At 37.0% G+C, this 19,948-nt stretch overlaps 1 protein-coding gene across 3 annotated transcripts in view; it reads left to right on the top strand.

The window, feature by feature from the left end:
* Wapl (WAPL cohesin release factor) overlaps positions 1–19,948 on the top strand; it is a 66,084-nt gene that overhangs the window by 8,400 nt on the left and 37,736 nt on the right. For 2 of the 3 annotated variants that reach the window (XM_020161317.2, XM_074079335.1), the window contains 2 exons: positions 9,972–11,012; positions 13,961–14,079. In XM_020161317.2, coding sequence (XP_020016906.1) covers positions 9,972–11,012; positions 13,961–14,079 — 1,160 coding nt within the window. The remainder of the gene's footprint in view (positions 1–9,971; positions 11,013–13,960; positions 14,080–19,948) is intronic. The other variant, XM_074079334.1, reaches the window with a different exon arrangement.

Below are 19,948 nucleotides of genomic sequence, written 5' to 3'. Positions count from 1 at the left end.
GAGTATTTGTGTATTTGAAGGGTGGTATTGCCAGGAAATTATGAATATTATTTATTTGGTGGAACAACGGTTTGAACTCAGGGCTTTGAGCTTGCAAAGCAGGCACTTCTACACTTGAGCCACATCTCCAGTCCTTTTTGCTATGTGTTATTTTGGAAATGGGGTCTCTTGAACTATTTGCCTGGACTAATTTCAAACCTTTGTCCTCCTGATCTCAGCCTACCAAGTAGCTAGGGTTATATACATGAGCCACTGGTGCCTGGCTAGGGAATTAGGGACTTTTATTTTAATTAATGAATTTATTTATTTTGGCGGTACTGGATTTGAACTCCGGGCCTACACCTTGAGCCACTCCACCAGCCCTTTTTTTGTGATGGATATTTCTGCGCCCTAGCTGGCTTCAAACTTCCATTCTCCTGATCTCTGCCTTTTGTAACTGGGATTATAGGCACTGTGCCCAGTAGGAGATTTTTAATGAGAGAGAACTAAGGAACTGAGAGGTCAGAGAGTTGGAATTTTGTGGAATTCAGTATAATAGCAAGATTGGTATAGAGGATTAGATGATAAATCTAATGCTATTCTATTAAGAAGGAATACTAAGATTGCTGGATGACAGATACTTAAAACTATTAAAGAGAACTAGCTAGGTGCCACAAGCCTTAAAATAATGAGTTTTATGATAAAGTGCTTTTCTAATAGTTCTGTAAACAGGTTCCGGAGAGTTAGTATTCCAGTAATTCCCAAACCCTCCTACTCTAAGGTAGCAGGGATATCTGTAGAATAGACACCTTCATCAGTTATCAGGGCAAGGAAGTGACAGAGATGAGTCCCAAGTATATGTATACTGGGCTGTGCTGATCACTGAGTCTAGGTACTCACAGCTCATGGTAGGGGGTTGGACTAGGAGATGGGAAAGAAGTACAGACACATTATAAGCAGTCGAGGGGAGGAGGTAGGTGACAGACTACAGTTTGGATCATGACCCAGAGAAACAGATGATAGTCATGGTGGCTGTAGCACCAAATTTTCCCAGAGAAACTTTCTTTGTTTACATATTACCTACATGATAATTAAAAACTCTTTTCTCCCCTCATCATTTTTCGTGTCATTTTTAACATTTGCATCTGTCAGTCCAGGTCCCAACTGGAAACAGATGGCATGCCCAAATTGGATAATATGAAGAGGATTTATTTACAGGGGTGTAGGAGGAATGTAGGGAAATCACAGGGATGGGGCCCCAACCTTGGTTAGTTGCAGTAAAGCTATTATCACTCTGGCCCAAATCTGAGCCATGCAGAGGAGGCCACCCTAAGAGGAACAGTATCCTTCTGTTGAGGATGTGGATGAATAAAATAAAAGAACCTAACTTCTTTGTGCTGCAGAGACTCCTCTCAGCAGAAGTCTGAGGACTGTGTAGATGGGGGATTAGGGGTAGTTGTGTTAACTTGACCTGCTCTGTGTAGTGGGCCCACTGATTAGTACTTTTGAAATTGTTCAGTGTTTTTCTTTTTTCTTTTTGTGGTGCTAGGGATTGAACCCAGGGTCTTGAACATGGTAGATGAGTACTCTACACTGAGTTACACTCCAAGCCCTACTTTACTATTTTATCTTTAAAATTACATATAAAATTTGTGTTTCATAAGTATGCTTTATAAGAATATTTTTGAATACCAATTGAAATACTTAATTTTTTTAAGTACCTTTTACCTTTCAATTATTTTTTAATTAATTATTATTATTATTATTTTTTTTTTTGTGGTGCTGGGGCCAGGACTCAGCCTTGAGCTTGCTAGGCAGGCACTCTGCCACTTAAGCTGTGCAATCAGCCCTTTTTGTGTTGGTTTTTTTTTTTTATTTTTATTTATTTTGTCTTTTTTTGTTTATTCATTTATTCATGTATGTATATTGTGTTGGGTTTTTTTGTTTGTTTGTTTGTTTGCCGGTATTGGGGTTTGAATTTGGAGCCTCATGCTTGCTAGGCAGGTGTTCTGCCACTTAAGCTGTGCAATCATCCCTTTTTATATTGACTAATTTTTTAATTTTTAATTTTTATTTATTTTTTCTTTTTTTGTTTATTCATTTATTCATGTATGTATACATTGTTTGGGTCATGTCCTGCCCTCGCCCCCTTCCCCCTCTCCCTTCCTCTCACTCTCCTTGCTTCCAGGCCTATTTTTTATTTGATGGTATTGGGGTTTGAACTTGGAGCCTCACGCTTGCCATTCATTGAGATGGGATTTTTTTTTTTTCCTTCTTGAAATTTTGAGGCCTCCCAATTTGCAAACTGTTCTGTTTTGTTTTATTTGGGATTTTTTGTGGTGCTGGGGATTGAACCCAGAGCCTTGAGGATGCTAAGCACATGCCCTATCACTTATAGCTACACTCCCAGCCCCGAGATGGGATCTTGAAAACTTTTTGTCCAGGCTGCCACAAACAATTTATATTTCTTTTTTTGTACTAGGGCTCGAACTCAAGGCCTTAAGAATGTTAAGCACATACTCTTATCACTGAGCTATACCCCAACCCCCAACATATCTTTTCACAATCTTTAATATGCACAGCATGCATATCTATGTGTCCTTGATAAATACACAAGCTGAAAGGAAAATGTCTTGTTTTTGTATTTGTTTTCACTTTAGGATATATACTCTTCATAAATTTTTATTTGTACTTGGCTTATAATGGTATTGGCTAAAATCTTCCCACTCGAGTCTTTTTCCCAGTCAGCCACCACAGTTCTCCCTGGAAAGACCATTTATTGTTACTTGTTCAACCTTTTTGATATATGCTGTATACATAGGTGATACTATGAAATACAGATTTGGTCACAAATATTTTTCCTAATATTATATAACCCAGTTTCTTAGAATCTTCAAAGTAATGTGTCTTCTTGCATAGTAATGAGCTGACTGATGGGTTGACAGCCTTTAGGTGGGATAGGTGTTGTCCCACCAAGGCAAGAGGTGGGACTTTCAGCCACATTCTTCTCCCTTCACTCCCAGTCTCTAAAAAGGGGAAAGAAGCTAAAGGTTATGTCGATGATCGACTATGGCCAATGATTAAATTAACTATGCTTCTGTAATTAAAACCTCTGTTAAAAACCCCAAAGGACAGATTTTTTGAAGAGCTTCTAGATAACCAATTATAGTTCTGGAGAATGATGGACCCCTTCCCCCATACCTTGCTTTATCCATCCCTCCATCTGGGGTACATCAGTCTCCTTTGTAACTTTTTTTTTTTCTTAAAGTGTGGAGTTTTATTAAGCAGAGAGGAAAGGAGAGAAGAAATACCCATGTGGGTGGGGTCTCAGAAGATTGAGCCCTGTGTTATTTTTATAATAAACCAGTAAGCGTAGGTAAGTTTTCCACCGAGTTCTGTGAGTCACTATAGCAAATTAATGGGACCTGAGGAAGGGTATTGTGGAAACCCCAACTTTTACAGTTGGTCAAAATGACAAGTAAAACTACTTGGGGCTTGTCATTGGCATCTGAAGTAGGCTGCTCTCAAGGACTGAGCTCTCATCCTCTGGGATCTGAAGCTACCTCCAGGTATGTGCTGTCAGAATTGAAATCAGTCATTGAACACTCAGTTGGTATACCCTGCAGAATTAATTGCTCACTGTGTGTGTTGTGTATCTCCCACATATTGGGCTCACAGGAATCTTCTGTATTGATTGTTAAGTAAGAGAATAGAAAAAAACACTTGCTTTTTTCTTTGTATTCCCCAAATTTACATGCAGGTAAGGGTGTGTGTGTGTGTATTTAAATCTATAAAACTACAACAGACTGTTTCGTACCTCTTAATATATTTTGGAAATAATTCCATATCAGTATCTAAAAGTTTTTTTTTTTTTCTTTTTTTTCCTTCAGTCCTGGGAACTGAACTCAGGGCCTTGCACTTACCAGGCCAGTGCTGTTCCACTGAGCTAAATCCCCAATCCCTCTGAAAGGTTTTTTGTTTTGTTTTGTTTTGTTTTTGGCCCTCTCACCATCTTAAATAAAAGTACTGCTTCATTTTTTGTCATTTTATATATGTACTATAAATCGCTTTACCTGTTCCTTGTTGAAGTCGGACTTTTGGGTTGCTTTCAGTATTTTTCTTTATAAAACTGCTTTATTTTTCAGAGAATAAATGAGAATAAATACCACTTAATGTCAACCGGTGTATTGGTCCACTAATGAAGAATGAGATACAAATTTAGAATTATTTTGGATTTTGGAAAGTTTTCATGAACACCCCATTAAGATCTGAGGTGGGACTTGGAGGCATGGCTCAAATGGTAGAGCATCTGCCAGCTAGTGCAAGGCCCTGAGTTCAGACTCCAGTATCAACCCTGTGACATTCCCCTCCCCCCAAAAAAACAAAAAAAGATCTGTAGGTGGTACTTTCTAATTAAATTAGTGTTTCTTCAGGAAAAAAGAAAACATCAACCCTAAGTAAGGTAATACTGTAAATAGCTTCACTTCAGGTGAGATCAGGTTTTGCTTCAAAATGTGTTCAGTTTTTAAAGTTTGTTGGATGTCAGAATTGTGAATAGGGGTTTATGAACTTGTGAAATATGTATTAATCTATGTCAGATGGCTGCTATGATGTCAAATATGGAGCTTACGGAAAGTATTTACAACGGGATCTGGCACATACCGAGAACTTTATAAATACAGTTCAACTTTGTTTTACTTTAATTTTTATTTCTGAATAAGATTGTGTATTCCAAATTATTAAATTGTTTATATTTCTTTATGAACTGCCTCTGTATATCCCAAACTTTTTCTGTTGCAACATTAGACTTGTTGCTATATAAGGATTCTTAATATATTAAGGGATTTTAGCCTTTTGCATTTCTTTCTCGTGACTGGTGATGAACATTTTTAATGTGCTTATTCTTTGGTGATGCCTGTTCAGATTTTTTGTTCATTTTTATTTATTTCATTTTGAATAAAGCAAAAGAGTTTATTGAGATAGAAAAGTAGCAAAGAGTAGAGCTCCTAGAGCGGGGAGGGGTCCCAAGAGAGTGTTCCCAGATATTTTGCTCAGTTTTAATTGGTTATTTTCTTGAACTTTAAGAGTTACATATGCTAGATGCAGGTCCTTTAATTGATTGCAGATTTTTTTCTCCATCTCTGTGACTTGTCTTTACATTCTCTGTACAAGTCTTTAGGCAGAGCCAAAATAAGTAATTTTAATTAAGTTCCATGTTATCAAGTATGTACTTCAGGATGAGTTAAGTATACCCTCTTCCCAGGCATCCCATCTCCTTAGTTTGATCTAATTGATCTTTAAAGCTCTTGCTCATCAATTCTTAGAGTTTATGAATTGAACAACTTCCTCACCTTGAATAAGTTTGATCTTTTCATGCCAACTTCTCGGATATTTATTTATTTTTTATTGTTTTGTTATTCATATGTGGATACAATGCTTGGGTCATTTCTTCCCCCTGCCCCCTCCCTGTCCCCCCCCACCCCCTCAATACCCAGCAGAAACTTTTTTTTTTTTTTTTGGCAGCACTGGGACTTGAACTCAAGGCCCTGCACTTGCTAGGCGGGTGCTCTACCACTTGAGCCACTCCACCAGCCAGCAGAAACTATTTTGCCCTTATTTCTAATTTTGTTGAAGAGAGAGTATAAGCAATAATAGGAAAGAACAAGTGTTTTTGCTGGTTGAGATAAGGATAGCTATACAGGGAGTTGACTCACATTAATTTCCTGTGTGTGTGTGTTACCTTCTAGGTTAATTCTTTTTGATCTAACCTTTTCTCTAGTTCTTGGTCCCCTTTTCCTATTGGCCTCAGTTGCTTTTAAGATATCTGCTTTAGTTTCTCTGCGTTAAGGGCAACAAATGGTAGCTAATTTTTTAGGTGTCTTACCTATCCTCACCCCTCCCTTGTGTGCTCTCGCTTTTATCATGTGCTCAAAGTCCAATCCCCTTGTTTTGTTTGCCCTTGATCTAATGTCCACATATGAGGGAGAACATATGATTTTTGGTCCTTTGGGCCAGGCTAATCTCACTCAGAATGATGTTCTCCAATTCCATCCATTTACCAGCGAATGATAACATTTCGTTCTTCTTCATGGCTGCATGAAATTCCATTGTGTATAGATACCACATTTTCTTAATCCATTCGTCAGTGCTGGGGCATCTTGGCTGTTTCCCTAACTTGGCTATTGTGAATAGTGCCGCAATAAACATGGATGTGCAGGTGCCTCTGGAGTAACAGTCTTTTGGGTATATCCCCAAGAGTGGTATTGCTGGATCAAATGGTAGATCGATGTCCAGCTTTTTAAGTAGCCTCCAAATTTTTTTCCAGAGTGGTTGTACTGGTTTATATTCCCAACAACAGTGTAAGAGGGTTCCTTTTTCCCCCCGCATCCTCGCCAACACCTGTTGTTCATGGTGCTGCTAATGATGTTCCCCAACTCATTTAAACTTTTCTAGTTGCCTCAGTTGTACTTCATGGGTTATGGTCTCCAAAGCCAATTTCTGTGGCTTTGTTTAAAATCAGTTTTCAGCACTTCGGGTACCATTTGACCAGTGCATTTGATTTTTAACCTTTTCATCTGAACATCTTTTATTAATGTGGCTTGAGATGGGTTTGTCTGCTTTAGAAACTTCAGTTTTTAGCAGCCACCACTTGAGGTAGTGTAATACATAACTCAATGAAGCTCTCTTTATGAGACCTCTCTTGGTTATTGGTTTAATTGGAGACTTTACAGTCATTAGTCTCTTGGGTCTCTCTTTCCTCATCTGCATAATGGTGGGTTTGGTGACTAGTGTAAAGAAATACCTTTCTTACAAAATTAAGAATCCAGGGAATAGTGGGCAGTCGATTAATTTGGGGGGGTGGTGCAGAATTTGAGACAGGTCTTACTATTTAGTCCAACCTGGCCTTGAGCTTAATATCCTCCTACCCCAGCCTCCAGAATGCTGGGAATATAGGTGTGCCATTTAATTACTTTTTATTCAGGGTTTCTTAATGGTTTTAGGGGGAGGTGCTAAGCATTGAACCCAGGTCTCATACATGCTAAGCATGTGCTCTTTATCACTTATGGCAAAAAACTAAAATTAAAGTGTACTAAGTACCTGATCATAGATGATGTAGAGCTAAGTCTTATACTGAGAGCTCACTACACATCCAGTCTTCACTCTAACTTCTGTAAGAACAATAGACCCTAGAATATGGCATTGGTTCTCTTGCATGAGGTGTAGTATTTAGGACATAAGGAGAGAATTGATGAATTTATAGGGTAGGATTCTAAGAAGATTCTTAATAAAAGGTTATTATAATTATCTCTTGTGGCATAGCCATAATTTGCAGTTGTGTGATGCTTTTATAATGTGCAAAATATTCTTAAGTATATTATCTTTTCATCTGCCCTTGAAGCTGATTCTGTTAGTTTACTTTTTCAAAAGAAACACTTGAACTTCTAAAGGTGACTTGTACAAGGACAGTTTAGCCAGTAAGTTAACCCCATTGCTTGTCTTTGCTAGAAATACATTTGTTACACAGTTCATAAAAACTTAGTCCTAATTCTCCCTCCCTCCTTTTCTTCTTCTGTTCTCTTTCTCCCTACTCTCCCTCTCCCTCCATGGATAGCCCAGGCTGTCTTTGAACTCTTTTTCCTTTTTATTTTATTTATTTATTTTTTTGGTGGTATTGGAGTTTGAACTTAGGGCCTCATGCTTGCTAGGCAGGCACTCTACCACTTGAGCCACTCCTCAGCCTTGTGTTGGGTTTTTTTTTGCCCAGGCTGACTTGAAATGGTGGTCCTCCTGATCTCTGCCTCCAAAGTAACTAGAATTACAAATGTGAGCCACCATCTTTGTCTTCTTTTTGTCTTTTTTTCTCTTTATGTACTTTATATTTTGAGTTGTTAAGTGGGATGTTCTGGGATATTTGAGGGGATAGGACAGTTAAAGTAGTTGCAAATCTGCATTTTAGGATAAGGTAGCTGTAACTCTAATAGGGCACAATTATTTTATGTACTAAAATAGAGCTGTGTTACTAGCTTTTACTTAGGTACTGTGTTTCAGAAGTTTTTTATATGTATATATATATACACACTAATAATTCATCTGAAGGATTGTTTATGCTAATAGTTGAATACTTGGATGTATTGATTTTTGTTAATGATACAGCTTCTTTTCTTTTTTTGGTTGTACTCGGTTTGAACTCAAGGCCTCATGCTTGCTACGCAGGTGATCTAGCACTTGAGCCACTCTGCCAGGCCTTTTCTGAGTTGGGAATTTTCTAGATAAAGTTTCTTGAACTATTTGCTCAGGCTGGCATTGAACCGCCATCCTCCTTAGTAGTTAGGATTACAGGTGTGAGCCACGGGTGCCAGCCTGAGGATATTTTCTTTTAGAGCTTTTTATCATTCTTTGCACTTGCAACAAAGTTAAATTCTTACAATCACAGCCGGTTGATGAGAATAATAACTTGAAATGCACAAACACAACATATACTCTGATTTTTAGAAGAAATGCAGATAACAAAACTTGTAATTTTTAAAAACTGGTTAATGAAATTTATTATTTATAAAAGTTCTCATAAATGTTTTAAAAGTCAGAACATTGTTTACGAATAAAATAGAAATAGTCTAAATTTTGTGATACTAAGACAGTAGAATACAACTATAAAAATGATATAGTTTAATATTTAGTGATATCTTAGAGATCTTTATGTTATTAAGCATACTAAATGTTTACTAAACCTTTCCATAGGCATTTATTCCCAGTAATTCATTCAGTTACTCTGTGAACTAGAATAGGTTAGTGGTTCCCCGTTGAACAGATGAGAAAATTAAAACTCTCAGGAATACTCCAGGCTTGCCTGAATTCTACAGAGCTAGCTTAATTAGGGCAGTACAGGTCTATAGATTCAGGTCGCTGTGGTCTTTTTACATGTTACAAAAGCAACAGTATTATTTCTTCAGGTTTGGTCTCAGACTTTACTTATAACCGGCTCCCCACCCCACCCGACCCCTTTTTTTTTGGTGGTGTTATTGACATTTGAACGCAGTGCTTCGTCTTTCTAGGCAGGCACTCTACCATTTGTGCCACTCTGCCAGCCCTTTTTTGTGTTGGGTATTTTTGAGATAGGGTCTCTTGAACTGTTTTCCCCAGGCTATCTTTGAACCACAATCCTCCTGATCTCCGCCTCCTGAGTAGCTAGGATTATAGGAGTGAGGTACCTTGAGACCCTATTTCAAAAATAATTTAAGTGAAAAGGACTGAGGACATGGCTCAAGTGGTAAATTGCTTGGCTAGCAAGCACAAGGCCTTGAGTTCAAAGCCCAATGTACAAAAAAAAAAATTGCTGATGATAAAAATTTACAGCAACAAAAATGAATTACCCAAGTAGAAAATGAATAGGCAGGTTAAGACTTACTGGTTGATATGCATAAATAGCCTCAGTAGCCACTTAGGCATTAGAGCCAATGTTAAAAATCCCTTGAGGTTATGTGGCTTTTGGGATTAGGAGAACGAATATAAACTTGATCCTGTGGACAGGTTTCTAGACAGAACTGGCATACCTTATGGGCAGCCCTACTCCAAAGAAATATAAACATTGCTGGTAAGGCTTTCATTAATTGTGCTAACATGGTTTAAGTTCTAAATAATTTTTAATGTAAGCATTGTTATTTGAAAGCCATAATACTCTGAGAAATTTTGGCTGAGTCATTTAAATGATGTGTTGAATTGGTTCAATTTTTTTTAACATTGCTGAAAATCTCTTGGGTTAAAAGCGTAAGGTGACAGTTTTAAGGGACTTGGATGCCTGAGGCAGATCATTAGAAGACATGAGAGCTGAGTATACTGAAAAGGTGTGGTAGGAAGGCAACTGGTGTGTAAACATTAACTATTGCAGTTATTTCAAGATTAATTGGTTTTGCACTGTTAACCAAATATCCCTGCTTTTTGTTAAGTTGTATATGGATGCCATTCATGTTTTTGTACTTTTTTCATTTTTGTAGATAAAGTAGAGAATTTTAGTGAAGAACATGAAAAAAATAGTCATTTTCACAGAAATGCTGAAGACAGTACTAAGAAACCCAACGCAGAAACCACAGTGGTTCCTGGATACACAGCTGATGAAATTAAGGAAACAAATGATACTTGGAATTCTCAGTTTGGGAAAAGATCAGACTCTCCATCGGAAATAGCTCCAATCAAAGGATCTGTAAGAACTGGCTTATATGAATGGGATAATGATTTTGAAGATATCAGGTCAGAAGATTGTATTTTAAGTTTGGATAGTGATCCTCTTTTGGAAATGAAGGATGAGGATTTTAAAAATCGATTGGAAAATCTAAATGAAGCCATTGAGGAAGACATTGTGCAAAGTGTTCTTAGGCCAAGCAACTGTAGGACGTACTGTAGGGCCAATAAGGCAAAATCCTCCCAAGGAGCATCAAATTTTGATAAGCTAATGGACGGCACCAGTCAGGCCTTAGCCAAAGCAAACAGTGAATCAAGTAAAGATGGCCTGAATCAGGCAAAGAAAGGCGGTGTAAGTTGTGGGACCAGTTTTAGAGGGACGGTTGGACGGACTAGAGATTACACTGTTTTACATCCATCTTGCTTGTCAGTTTGTAATGTAACCATACAGGATACTATGGAACGCAGCATGGATGAGTTCACTGCATCCACTCCTGCAGATTTAGGAGAAGCTGGCCGTCTCAGAAAAAAGGCAGATATTGCAACTTCGAAGACTACTACTAGATTTCGACCTAGTAATACTAAGTCCAAAAAGGATGTTAAACTTGAATTTTTTGGTTTTGAAGATCATGATGATACAGGAGGTGATGAAGGAGGTTCTGGAAGTTCTAATTACAAAATTAAATATTTTGGCTTTGATGATCTTAGTGAAAGTGAAGATGACGAAGATGATGACTGTCAAGTGGAAAGAAAGACAAGCAAAAAAAGAACTAAAACAGCTCCATCACCCTCCTTGCAGCCTCCCCCTGAAAACAATGATAATTCCCAGGATAGTCAGTCTAGTACTAATAATGCAGGTAAGAATTTAAAAACAAATAAGTATATATAAAATGTTTTTGAGGCTTAAATCAGTAGCTTAGTTTCTTTCCTACTCAATTTTAGTTTAATATATTTAATTTTAATAGAAGTACGAGTACATATTTAGAACTACAAATTATCCAAAGATGCAGCATTTTAAATGTTAGTGATGAGGTCCCAATTCATAGATTGAGTCTTTTCATATTTGTGTTAAAAATGAATGATTGTGGTTATTATTTTTGCAGTTTTGGGAATCAGTCCCAGACCTCCTTCATGCTAGGCAAGGACTCTTTATCACTGAACTACATCCCCACTTGAGAATTTTAAAATGTGTTTGTATAGTACAGAGATACTAGGCATCTTGGTGTTTCAGCTTTGAAAACCCAAATGCAGTGGAGACATAAGATTAGGTATTTGACACTTAGAGCTATACTGATAACAGATGGTTGTAATGAGGGAAATACTAGAAAAATAAAATTAATTAAAAGCCTTTGTAGTTGGCTCAGAACTAATAAACATGTAAAATATTCTCCAGCTTTCTTAAATTGGCTTCATAAAATTAAAAAAGTTAGGTGAGTGTTCTTCCTTTTTTTTTCCTTTTTGATGGGATTGGAGTTTGAGCTCTGGGCTTCAAGCTTGCAGAGCAAGCACTCTTATCACTTGAGCCATACCTCCAGTCCATCTTGCTCTGGTTATTTTGGAGATGAGACCTTGAGAACTGTTTTCCTGGGCTGGCCTCAAACCTTGATCCTCTGGATCTCAGCCTCTCAAGTAGACATTTAGAGCTACAGGCGTTAGCTACTAGTGCCTGGCTTCTTTTTTTTTGTAGTACTGGAGTTTGAACTCAGGGCTTTGTGCTTACTAGGTAGGCAAGTTCCCAGTGCAGTATTTTCTTAATAGTGAAAATTTGTCCTTTAAGATTGTAGTCTCAGTGATGAGGTCTACTAAGGGTTCAGAGTCCATGGTGAGAGACAAATGAAGTAGGTTAGCTCTGCTCTAATTAAGTCGTTAGCTGACAAGGACTTTATGCAGTAGATTGACTTGAGTGAGGAAGAATATAAGAAAGTTTCTGGGTTATAGAGTTTCTTAACTATTTATGGTTTTTTCCAGATTGTTTTAATTGTTTAATAAAGCTTTTGTCTTGTTAAGTTTGTAGAAGTGTCATTATGGTGTAATTATAATTATAATAGGGTTTTTTTTTTTTTTTTTTTTTTTTTTTTTTTTTTGATAGTACTGGGGATTGCACGCAGGACCTTATGCAAGTGTGCTGCCACTTGAGCCACTCCACCAGCCCTTTTTGCATTGATTATTTTTGAGATAGGGTCTTGCTTTATGTCTGGGCTAGTCTGGATCACGATCCTCTTATCTGTACTTCCCTGCCTAGCGGGGATGACAGGTGTGTACCACTTGTGCCTAGGTTGAGATGGAGTTTGCCCTGGCTGGCCTCAAACTGTAATCTCCACCTCCTGAGTAGTTAGGATTACAGGTTTGAGTCACCAGGCCTGGCTTATAATAGTATTCTTTTTTTGGGGGGGGGGGTGGTGGTGTGTGTGTGTGTGTGTGTGTGTGTGTGTGTGGTGAGGGGGAGGGTGGGTGTGCTGGGGGTTTGAACCTAGGTTCAAACTTCAAACTTTCTAGATAGGTGCTCTACCACTTGAGTCACTCTGCCAGTCCTGTAATAGTATTCTTAAATGTAGAGTCTCCTGTAAAGCATATCATACTTGAGACTACTTAGCACATTGCTTTATTTTGACTAAAAATAATTCTGCTCTCCTGGAATCATTCTTTTTGGTAATAGGATTGAACTTTCAGGGTCTTGAGCATGTGAGGCACGTGCTGTACCACTGAGCTTCACCCCTCAGATTAGAATCATTCTTAGCTTTAAGTCTGGGTTTAAACAGGAGCCCCTAGGGGCTCATCCTTTACTCCTGCTTGGGGGAAAATGGGGTGTATTGTCAGAATTTATCCACTGTGGTCTTGAATCACTTCTGGAAAAACTGAAGTTTGCAACAAACTTACTAGATACTTGAAATATGGTAAGTAATGCTGTATAATAACTGAGCTCTGTCCTTCCCTAGTGAGTTATCCAATCTGCAAGTGAAAATCTGTGACTTTTGCATGTTAGGATAATAAAACTTCTTAAATGTTAAAATGTGAAATTATGTTACTTTGAGAAACTTGGTATGAATAACATTTGAAAATTAGTAAACGTTTGGATAATAAGTCCCATGTTGGAATTGAGTCTTTATATAAATGTGAAGCAGTAAACATTTAAAAAAGTTGGGGTAGAGAAAAGCCTCCCCATTCCATTTTTGTTTAGGCTTTGTTTATAACCATTTGGGAAGTAATCTAATACTTCAGGAGTTTTGTGTGAAGACCTATAAATCATTGAACTACCGTGTACTTGGTCATTTTATATCTTTTACCAAGGATAGCTAGCTTTTGTTTGTTTTCTGTTTTTTTGAGACAGGGTCTTGCTACGTAGCCCAGGCTGGCCTTGAACTCAAAATCCTCCTGCCTCAGCCTCCAGTGCTGGGATTGTAGGTGTGCCACCACCATGACTGGAGCTTCTTGTTTTTTTTTTTTTAAATGTGGCCTTCTTTGTAGATGCAAGCCGGCATTATTTAATAACATGATTCATTGGACTTAGAACCTAAAAAAATGTGTGTAAACTATACTTTATCGGTGTTAGTATCCATAGATAACATGACCTGTGTAGTTCAAAATTTATTAAATATTTGATTTATCCATTAACACAAATCTAGAGCACATATAAAACAAGAAGGTATTTGAAGCAGGAAGTGAGAATAGTGTATTTTGTCAAATCTGGTGCTTTTATTCCTCTAGTCTTCCCACAGCATTGTTTTTTAAAAAAAAAAAAAGATAGGCTTTTGTGGTGGATAATTTGAAATATTAGAAAGCTAGCTAGTTTTGATTACCATTTCAGAAAACTTGGATTTTACAGAGGACTTGCCTGGTGTGCCTGAAAGTGTGAAGAAGCCCATAAATAAACAAGGAGATAAGTCAAAGGAAAATACCAGAAAGATTTTTAGTGGCCCCAAACGGGTAAGTAAAGCACTATCAGTGATTTTTATTAATTAATTAATTTATTATTGAGGGCTCAACCTTCAATTTTTTATTGGAAAGGTACTAGGAAGGATTGTAGCAATGTCTTTTATAGGACAAATGTAAGCCATTTTTGTTTTAAAAGCAAGCATTGTAATCATTTTTTAAAAAACTAGTAGTTAAATTATATAGTTTTTTATTTTTTAATCATTCTCAAGTATACAAGTAAGTGGTGTTAATGGTGTTAAGTACTTTCACAATGTTATATAGCCATCTCTATTATCTGTACCCAAAACTTTTGTATCTTTCTCAACAAAAATTCTGTACCCTTTAAACAATAAATCCGCACCCCCCCAGTTCCCGGCAAACAATGTTCTACTTTCTGAGTACCTCTTATATGTTAATCATTTTATTTGTCCTCTGGCTTATTTCACTAAGCATATGTTTGTAAGGTCCATCCATGTTACAGCATATTTCAAAATTTCATTACATTTGTAATGACTGGGTAACATTCCATTCTGTGTATATGATATACATGCATCTCTCTCACGTTTTGTTTATTCATTTGTTGATGGACGCTTAGATTGTTTAGTTACTAGCTCTTGTGAGTAATGCTGCTATGAAAGTTGGTGTATAAGTATAGATGCTCCTTGTCTTATGATGGGATTTACATCCTGATTGTAAGTTGAAAATGGTTACAGCCATTGTAAGTTGAAAATACTGTAAGTTGACAATGCATTTAACACACTTAACCCTCCAAACATCCTAACTTAGCAACACAGCACATGTAGCGTATTGGTGGTTTACCCTCCTGATTGAATGGCTCACTAGTTGCTGAGGCTTGCTGCTCCATTGCAGAAGAGTACCCTACTGCATATTGCTAGCCAAGGAAAAGATCACAAGTCAAAATTTGAAGTAGAGTTTGTAGTAAGTGCCTGTTGCTTTCATACCATCCTAAAGTTGAAAAATTAAGTCAGGGACTGTACATCTGTTTGGTGGTACTGGAGTTTGAACTTGGGGCCTCATGCTTGCTGGGCAGGCACTCTGCTCCTTGAGTCACTCTGCCAGCACTTTGTTGTGTTGGGTATTTTCGAGGTAGGTCTTGCCTACAATTTACCTGGAACTGGCTTCAAACCTTGATCCTCCTGAGTAGCTAGGATTATAGGCATGAGCCACCAGTGCTGGGTTGTTTTCAATGCATTTGAACATATACTTAGGAATCACTGGATCATATGATAATCTATAATTTTTTAAAACTTTTTGAATAATTTGATTTCATTAGCAGTGCAATAGAAAGGTCTGAATCATTTGGTTTGTGCAAAACATATGTTGTATCTATAGATTGCTCAGAGTAAGCCGAGTCACTGTAATCTGTATCTTTTTTAGTAACTGCCATACTATTTTGTACAGTGACTGGGCCATTTCATATTCCCACCTGCAATGCAAGAGGGATCAAATTTATCCATATCCTTGCCAACACTTTATTATTATTTGAGAAATACTGTTCTAACAGAAGCTGGGTGTGGTGGTGATATGTGTATTCCCAGCACTCGTGAACTGAGGCAGGAGGATACTGAGTTCAGGTCCATCCTGGCCTACACAGTGAGATCATGCCTCAAAAAACCTAAAGTAATGGGTGTGAGGTGGTTGTGTATGGTTAGATAGGCATTTCTGTAATGACTAATGATGTGCAACTTTTTATTTGTTTATTGGTCACTTGTTATCTTTTGAAGAAATGCCTGAATTTTTTTTTTTAAATTTTGCGGGAGTTCCTTATTAGATAGATGCTTTGCAAATACTTTCTCTCATTCTGTAGATTGTCTTTTTACTTAAATGTTGTCCTTTAATGCAAAAAAAGGTTTTAATTTTGAAGTCCAATTTATTCTTTCATTACCTGTGCTGTTGGTGTCATACCCAGAAAATCATTGCTAAGTCCAGTGCCATGTTGTTCTTTGTGTTTTTCTCTGATAGTTTTATAGTTCTATGTCTTACGTTTGGGTTTTTGGTCCATTTTGAGCTAATGTTCCTATATGGTGTAAGGTCACACTATATGGTGTATGGTTTTAGATACAATGATACTTATTTTAATATGGTACAGCACAGGTATTAAGAATAATTTGTGCCAGGTCTGGTGGCTCACATCTGTCTGTAATCCCAGCTACTTGATAGGCTGAGATAGAATAATCTTTTGTTTGAGGCCAACCCTGTCAAAAAAGTTAGTGAGATCTTATCTCAAAGAATAATCCAGGTTGTTTGTGGTGGTTCACAACTGTAATCCCAGCCACAAGTAATGTATGTAGAGGTAGGAAGATTGTAATTAGAGGCTGGCCTGAGCAAAAGCTTTAAGAAAGTATTTGAAAAGTATAGCAAAAAGGGCTCGATCATGGCTCAAATGTTAGAGTGCTTGGGGGAGGCCCTGAGTTAAAAACCTCAGTACCACCAAAAAACAAAAAAGAATTATTTGCACAACTTTACCTTTTTTGAAAAACTAATTCTTTTACTTCAATACCTTGTTAAAGTGCTAGTTTGTTATTAAAAGTTATAGTTAGAAGTTGCCAACACAACTTGTAAATTGAGCTGCTTTTATGCAACTGGAGTATAATTTTTAATGGCCTTATTTTTTTCTTTTACTTGTATAAAAGCCCATTGGGAATTTTTAAAGTATCTGTTCTATACTCTAATCCCAGGTACTTAGATGAGGCTTTAAGTTTCTATCAAATTGTGTTTGGCGTGTGTTAATTTGAAGAGTAATAGTTATCAATTTTGGAGTGGTGTCTCAGGACCATTTAGCATTCTTTAAAAAATTTACTAAGCACCCCAAAGAGCATTTAATAATATGGATTGTACCAATCAGTTTAGAGCTGGATGTGGTTAACATACTTGTTTTTCTAGCACTTGGGAGACTGAGGCAGGAGGATTGCAAGTTTTGTCTCAAAAAACAAAATAAATTTCAAGCACGTTTATTTATAATTCACCTAAAATAATAAATCCATGACATTAATATATTTTTATGAAAAATTATTTTCAAATAAAAAAATTAGAAGAATAGCATTGTTTTTGTTTTGTACTTCTCTTTAAAGTCAAGAGACAGTTGGTTTCTTATATCTTCTTTTGTATCTGGTATGCTTTATTTGCTATCCTTGTTGAAATGCATGAGGAAAATTCAACCTCATATAGCTATGTAGCTGTATTTTAGGTAGATTTTTCAAGTGATTTTGGATATTGATACTATATCAAAACTCATCAAGTGGGAGCTTATTTCTTTTTCTTTTTCTTTTGGCAGTACTGGGGTTTGAACTCAAGGCCTCCCACTTGGTAGGCAGGTGCTTTTCCCTTGAGCAAACCTTCTCCCGCCCCTTCTGCCCATGACCAAGTGGGAGTTTCTTAAAGATTAAAGCCACCACAGTGAACCTTTCATGCTGTTTTATTAAAATCTGTTGCTCTGTCTTGGATTTTTTTTTTTTTTCTTCAGCACTGGGGTTTGAACTCAGGGCCTCACGCTTGCTTGCTAAGCAGGTGCTCTTACTGCTTGAGCCACTCCTCCAGCCCTTTGTCTTGGATTTTGAATGGGTCTTTTATCCATCTATGCTTTGTAGCATTATACACTGTTAATTTTGAAAATTTTGGCTATACCATGTTATTCACATATTTCAAATGGTGACACATTTTTATTATACACTATGAAGATTTTGCATTAATATTATTGCTGAACTCATTAGAAAAATTTGTTCATGTTCACAGCAGTAGATTTAAATTCTCCAAAATCTTACTTTCTGCTGGAAAGTTAAAATTTTATTTATTTTTGGCAGTACCAGGATTTGAACACAAGGCCTCACATTTGCTAGGCAGGCACTCTCCTACTCAAGCCACTCCAGAGCCCTTTTTTGTGTTGGGTATTTTCCAGCTAAGGTCTTGCAAACTATTTGCTTTGGCTGGCCTTGAACCTCCATCCTCTTGATCTCTGCCTCCTGAGTAGCTATGATTATAGGCCTAAGCTACAGGTGCTCAGTTTTAAGCTCAAATATTTATTTATTGTTGGTGGACTGGGGTTTGAACTCAGGGCCTCACTCTTGCTAAGCAGGTGCTCTATCTCTTGAAGCACTTTGCCAGCCCCTCAAAATTTTTGATTGGCACCAGATAATTAAAGGAAAATAATTGACAGCAGCAGTCTTATTTTGTTCCTTTTCAAGAGTATGCATGCCAGTTACCCAAGTCTAAAATTGCTAGTTTGGGGGCTGGGATGTAGCTCGGTGGTAGAGTGCTTGCCTAGCATGCGTGAGGCCCTGGGTTCGATCCCAGCACAAAAAAAGAAAAGACAAAATAAATAAACAAACAAATAAATAAAATTGCTAGTTTGTCAGTTTTTCAAGGTAGGCCCTTCAGAAGTATTCCAGTAGTCATATTCTTCATTGCCATATGCTACACATTTTGAAAAGTTTCTTTGTAGAGCCCTTGATTAAGAAATAAGAATTATTAATTTTATTAAATCTCGACCCATGAATACACTAACATTCTGTGTGACAAATCAAGTATGAATAAAACACTTCTGCATACAATATATGGGGGGTATACCAAGGAAGAAAGTATCACTAGTTTTTTACTTACTAAATCTAATACAGGTTTTGGTTTTTTTCTTTCTTTTCTTTTTTTTTTTTTAAATGCTGAAGTTTTTGATCTGACCCTTAGAAACCATTTCAAGCTCTCTCTTGTATCCCTTTGATGTAACCCTTACATCTTTGAGCTCTTCCCTTGCTTTCTTGCATAATAATATGACCTAGGCTCATTATGTACTTGTTTCAGTCATTGGAATCATCCATTTCTCTTAAGGATCAGTGGTTCTTTTTGTGAAGATTAGTACTTAGAAACCAGTGTGAGTACTAAGTATATTCATTGCTTCTAGGCCCTTTCATCAGACAGAATTAGGAAGTATGTTGAAAAATAAGCTGTGAGTTAGTATTGATAGTTTTATTTTAGCAAGGTAGGATTTTTGTACTTTGCTTACTGCTTTGTTTTGCATAGATAAATATCCATATTATAATACCAGATATAATTATTGTGAACAGTAAATACAGTAAGTGAAGTTAACTTTCTTTGTAGCTCCTTTTGTCCCTGGCTATAGTTCACAAAGCTTGAGTAGCAATAGTAATGTATTTGAGTTTCTTAGGGCTGGAGGTGTGGACTAAATGGTGGAGTACTTGCTGTAACATTGAGTTCAAACCTTAGCACTACCAGGAAAAAAAGTTTCTTGTTAGTTTTTATTTTGTCTGCTTATATTAATCCATTCAGTTGTGTCCATTTGTACCTATTTGTATTTAGTTGGGGTTTGTTTGCTTGCTTGTGGTACTTAAGATCTAACCCAGCACCTAGTATATTTAGGCAGGTGCTTTATCACTGAGCTACACCTGTGGCCCTGTGTTTGGTTCTTTAACTTAGTTTTAAACTTAATATTGATGTGATTCTTTGCTACTAACATAGCTTAAAAGGCAGCAATGTACATGTACTTGACCTGATTTTGAAGGGATCTTTCTGGCCTGAAATAAATCAGGTCATGGCAGTTGAATCGGTAGCAGACCTATTTACTTTTGATGGATGCAACGTGATAGTGTCAGAGGGAAATTATGACTAATTTTTAAAATTAAAAGAGCTTTGGGATTAACTCATTTGAAAAATATGGTATGGATAAAGCCCTGTCTTAATACAATATTCCTAACATCTTATTCCCTGAAGAAACATCAGTAAATGTCAGGGGTTTTTTTGTTTTTGTTTTTGTTTTTTTATGTGAGAAGTTAGGATTTACTGAAAACTCAGTTCTCCAGGGTCTTTTTTTTTTCTTTTGGGCACTACTGGTGGTGCCCGGGAGAGGCTGGAA

The sequence above is a fragment of the Castor canadensis genome, chromosome 7 (genome assembly GCF_047511655.1).
Source record: "Castor canadensis chromosome 7, mCasCan1.hap1v2, whole genome shotgun sequence".
NCBI lineage: Eukaryota > Metazoa > Chordata > Mammalia > Rodentia > Castoridae > Castor > Castor canadensis.
Note: the sequence above shows the minus strand (reverse complement) of the source record. Positions and strands in the feature narration are given on the sequence as shown.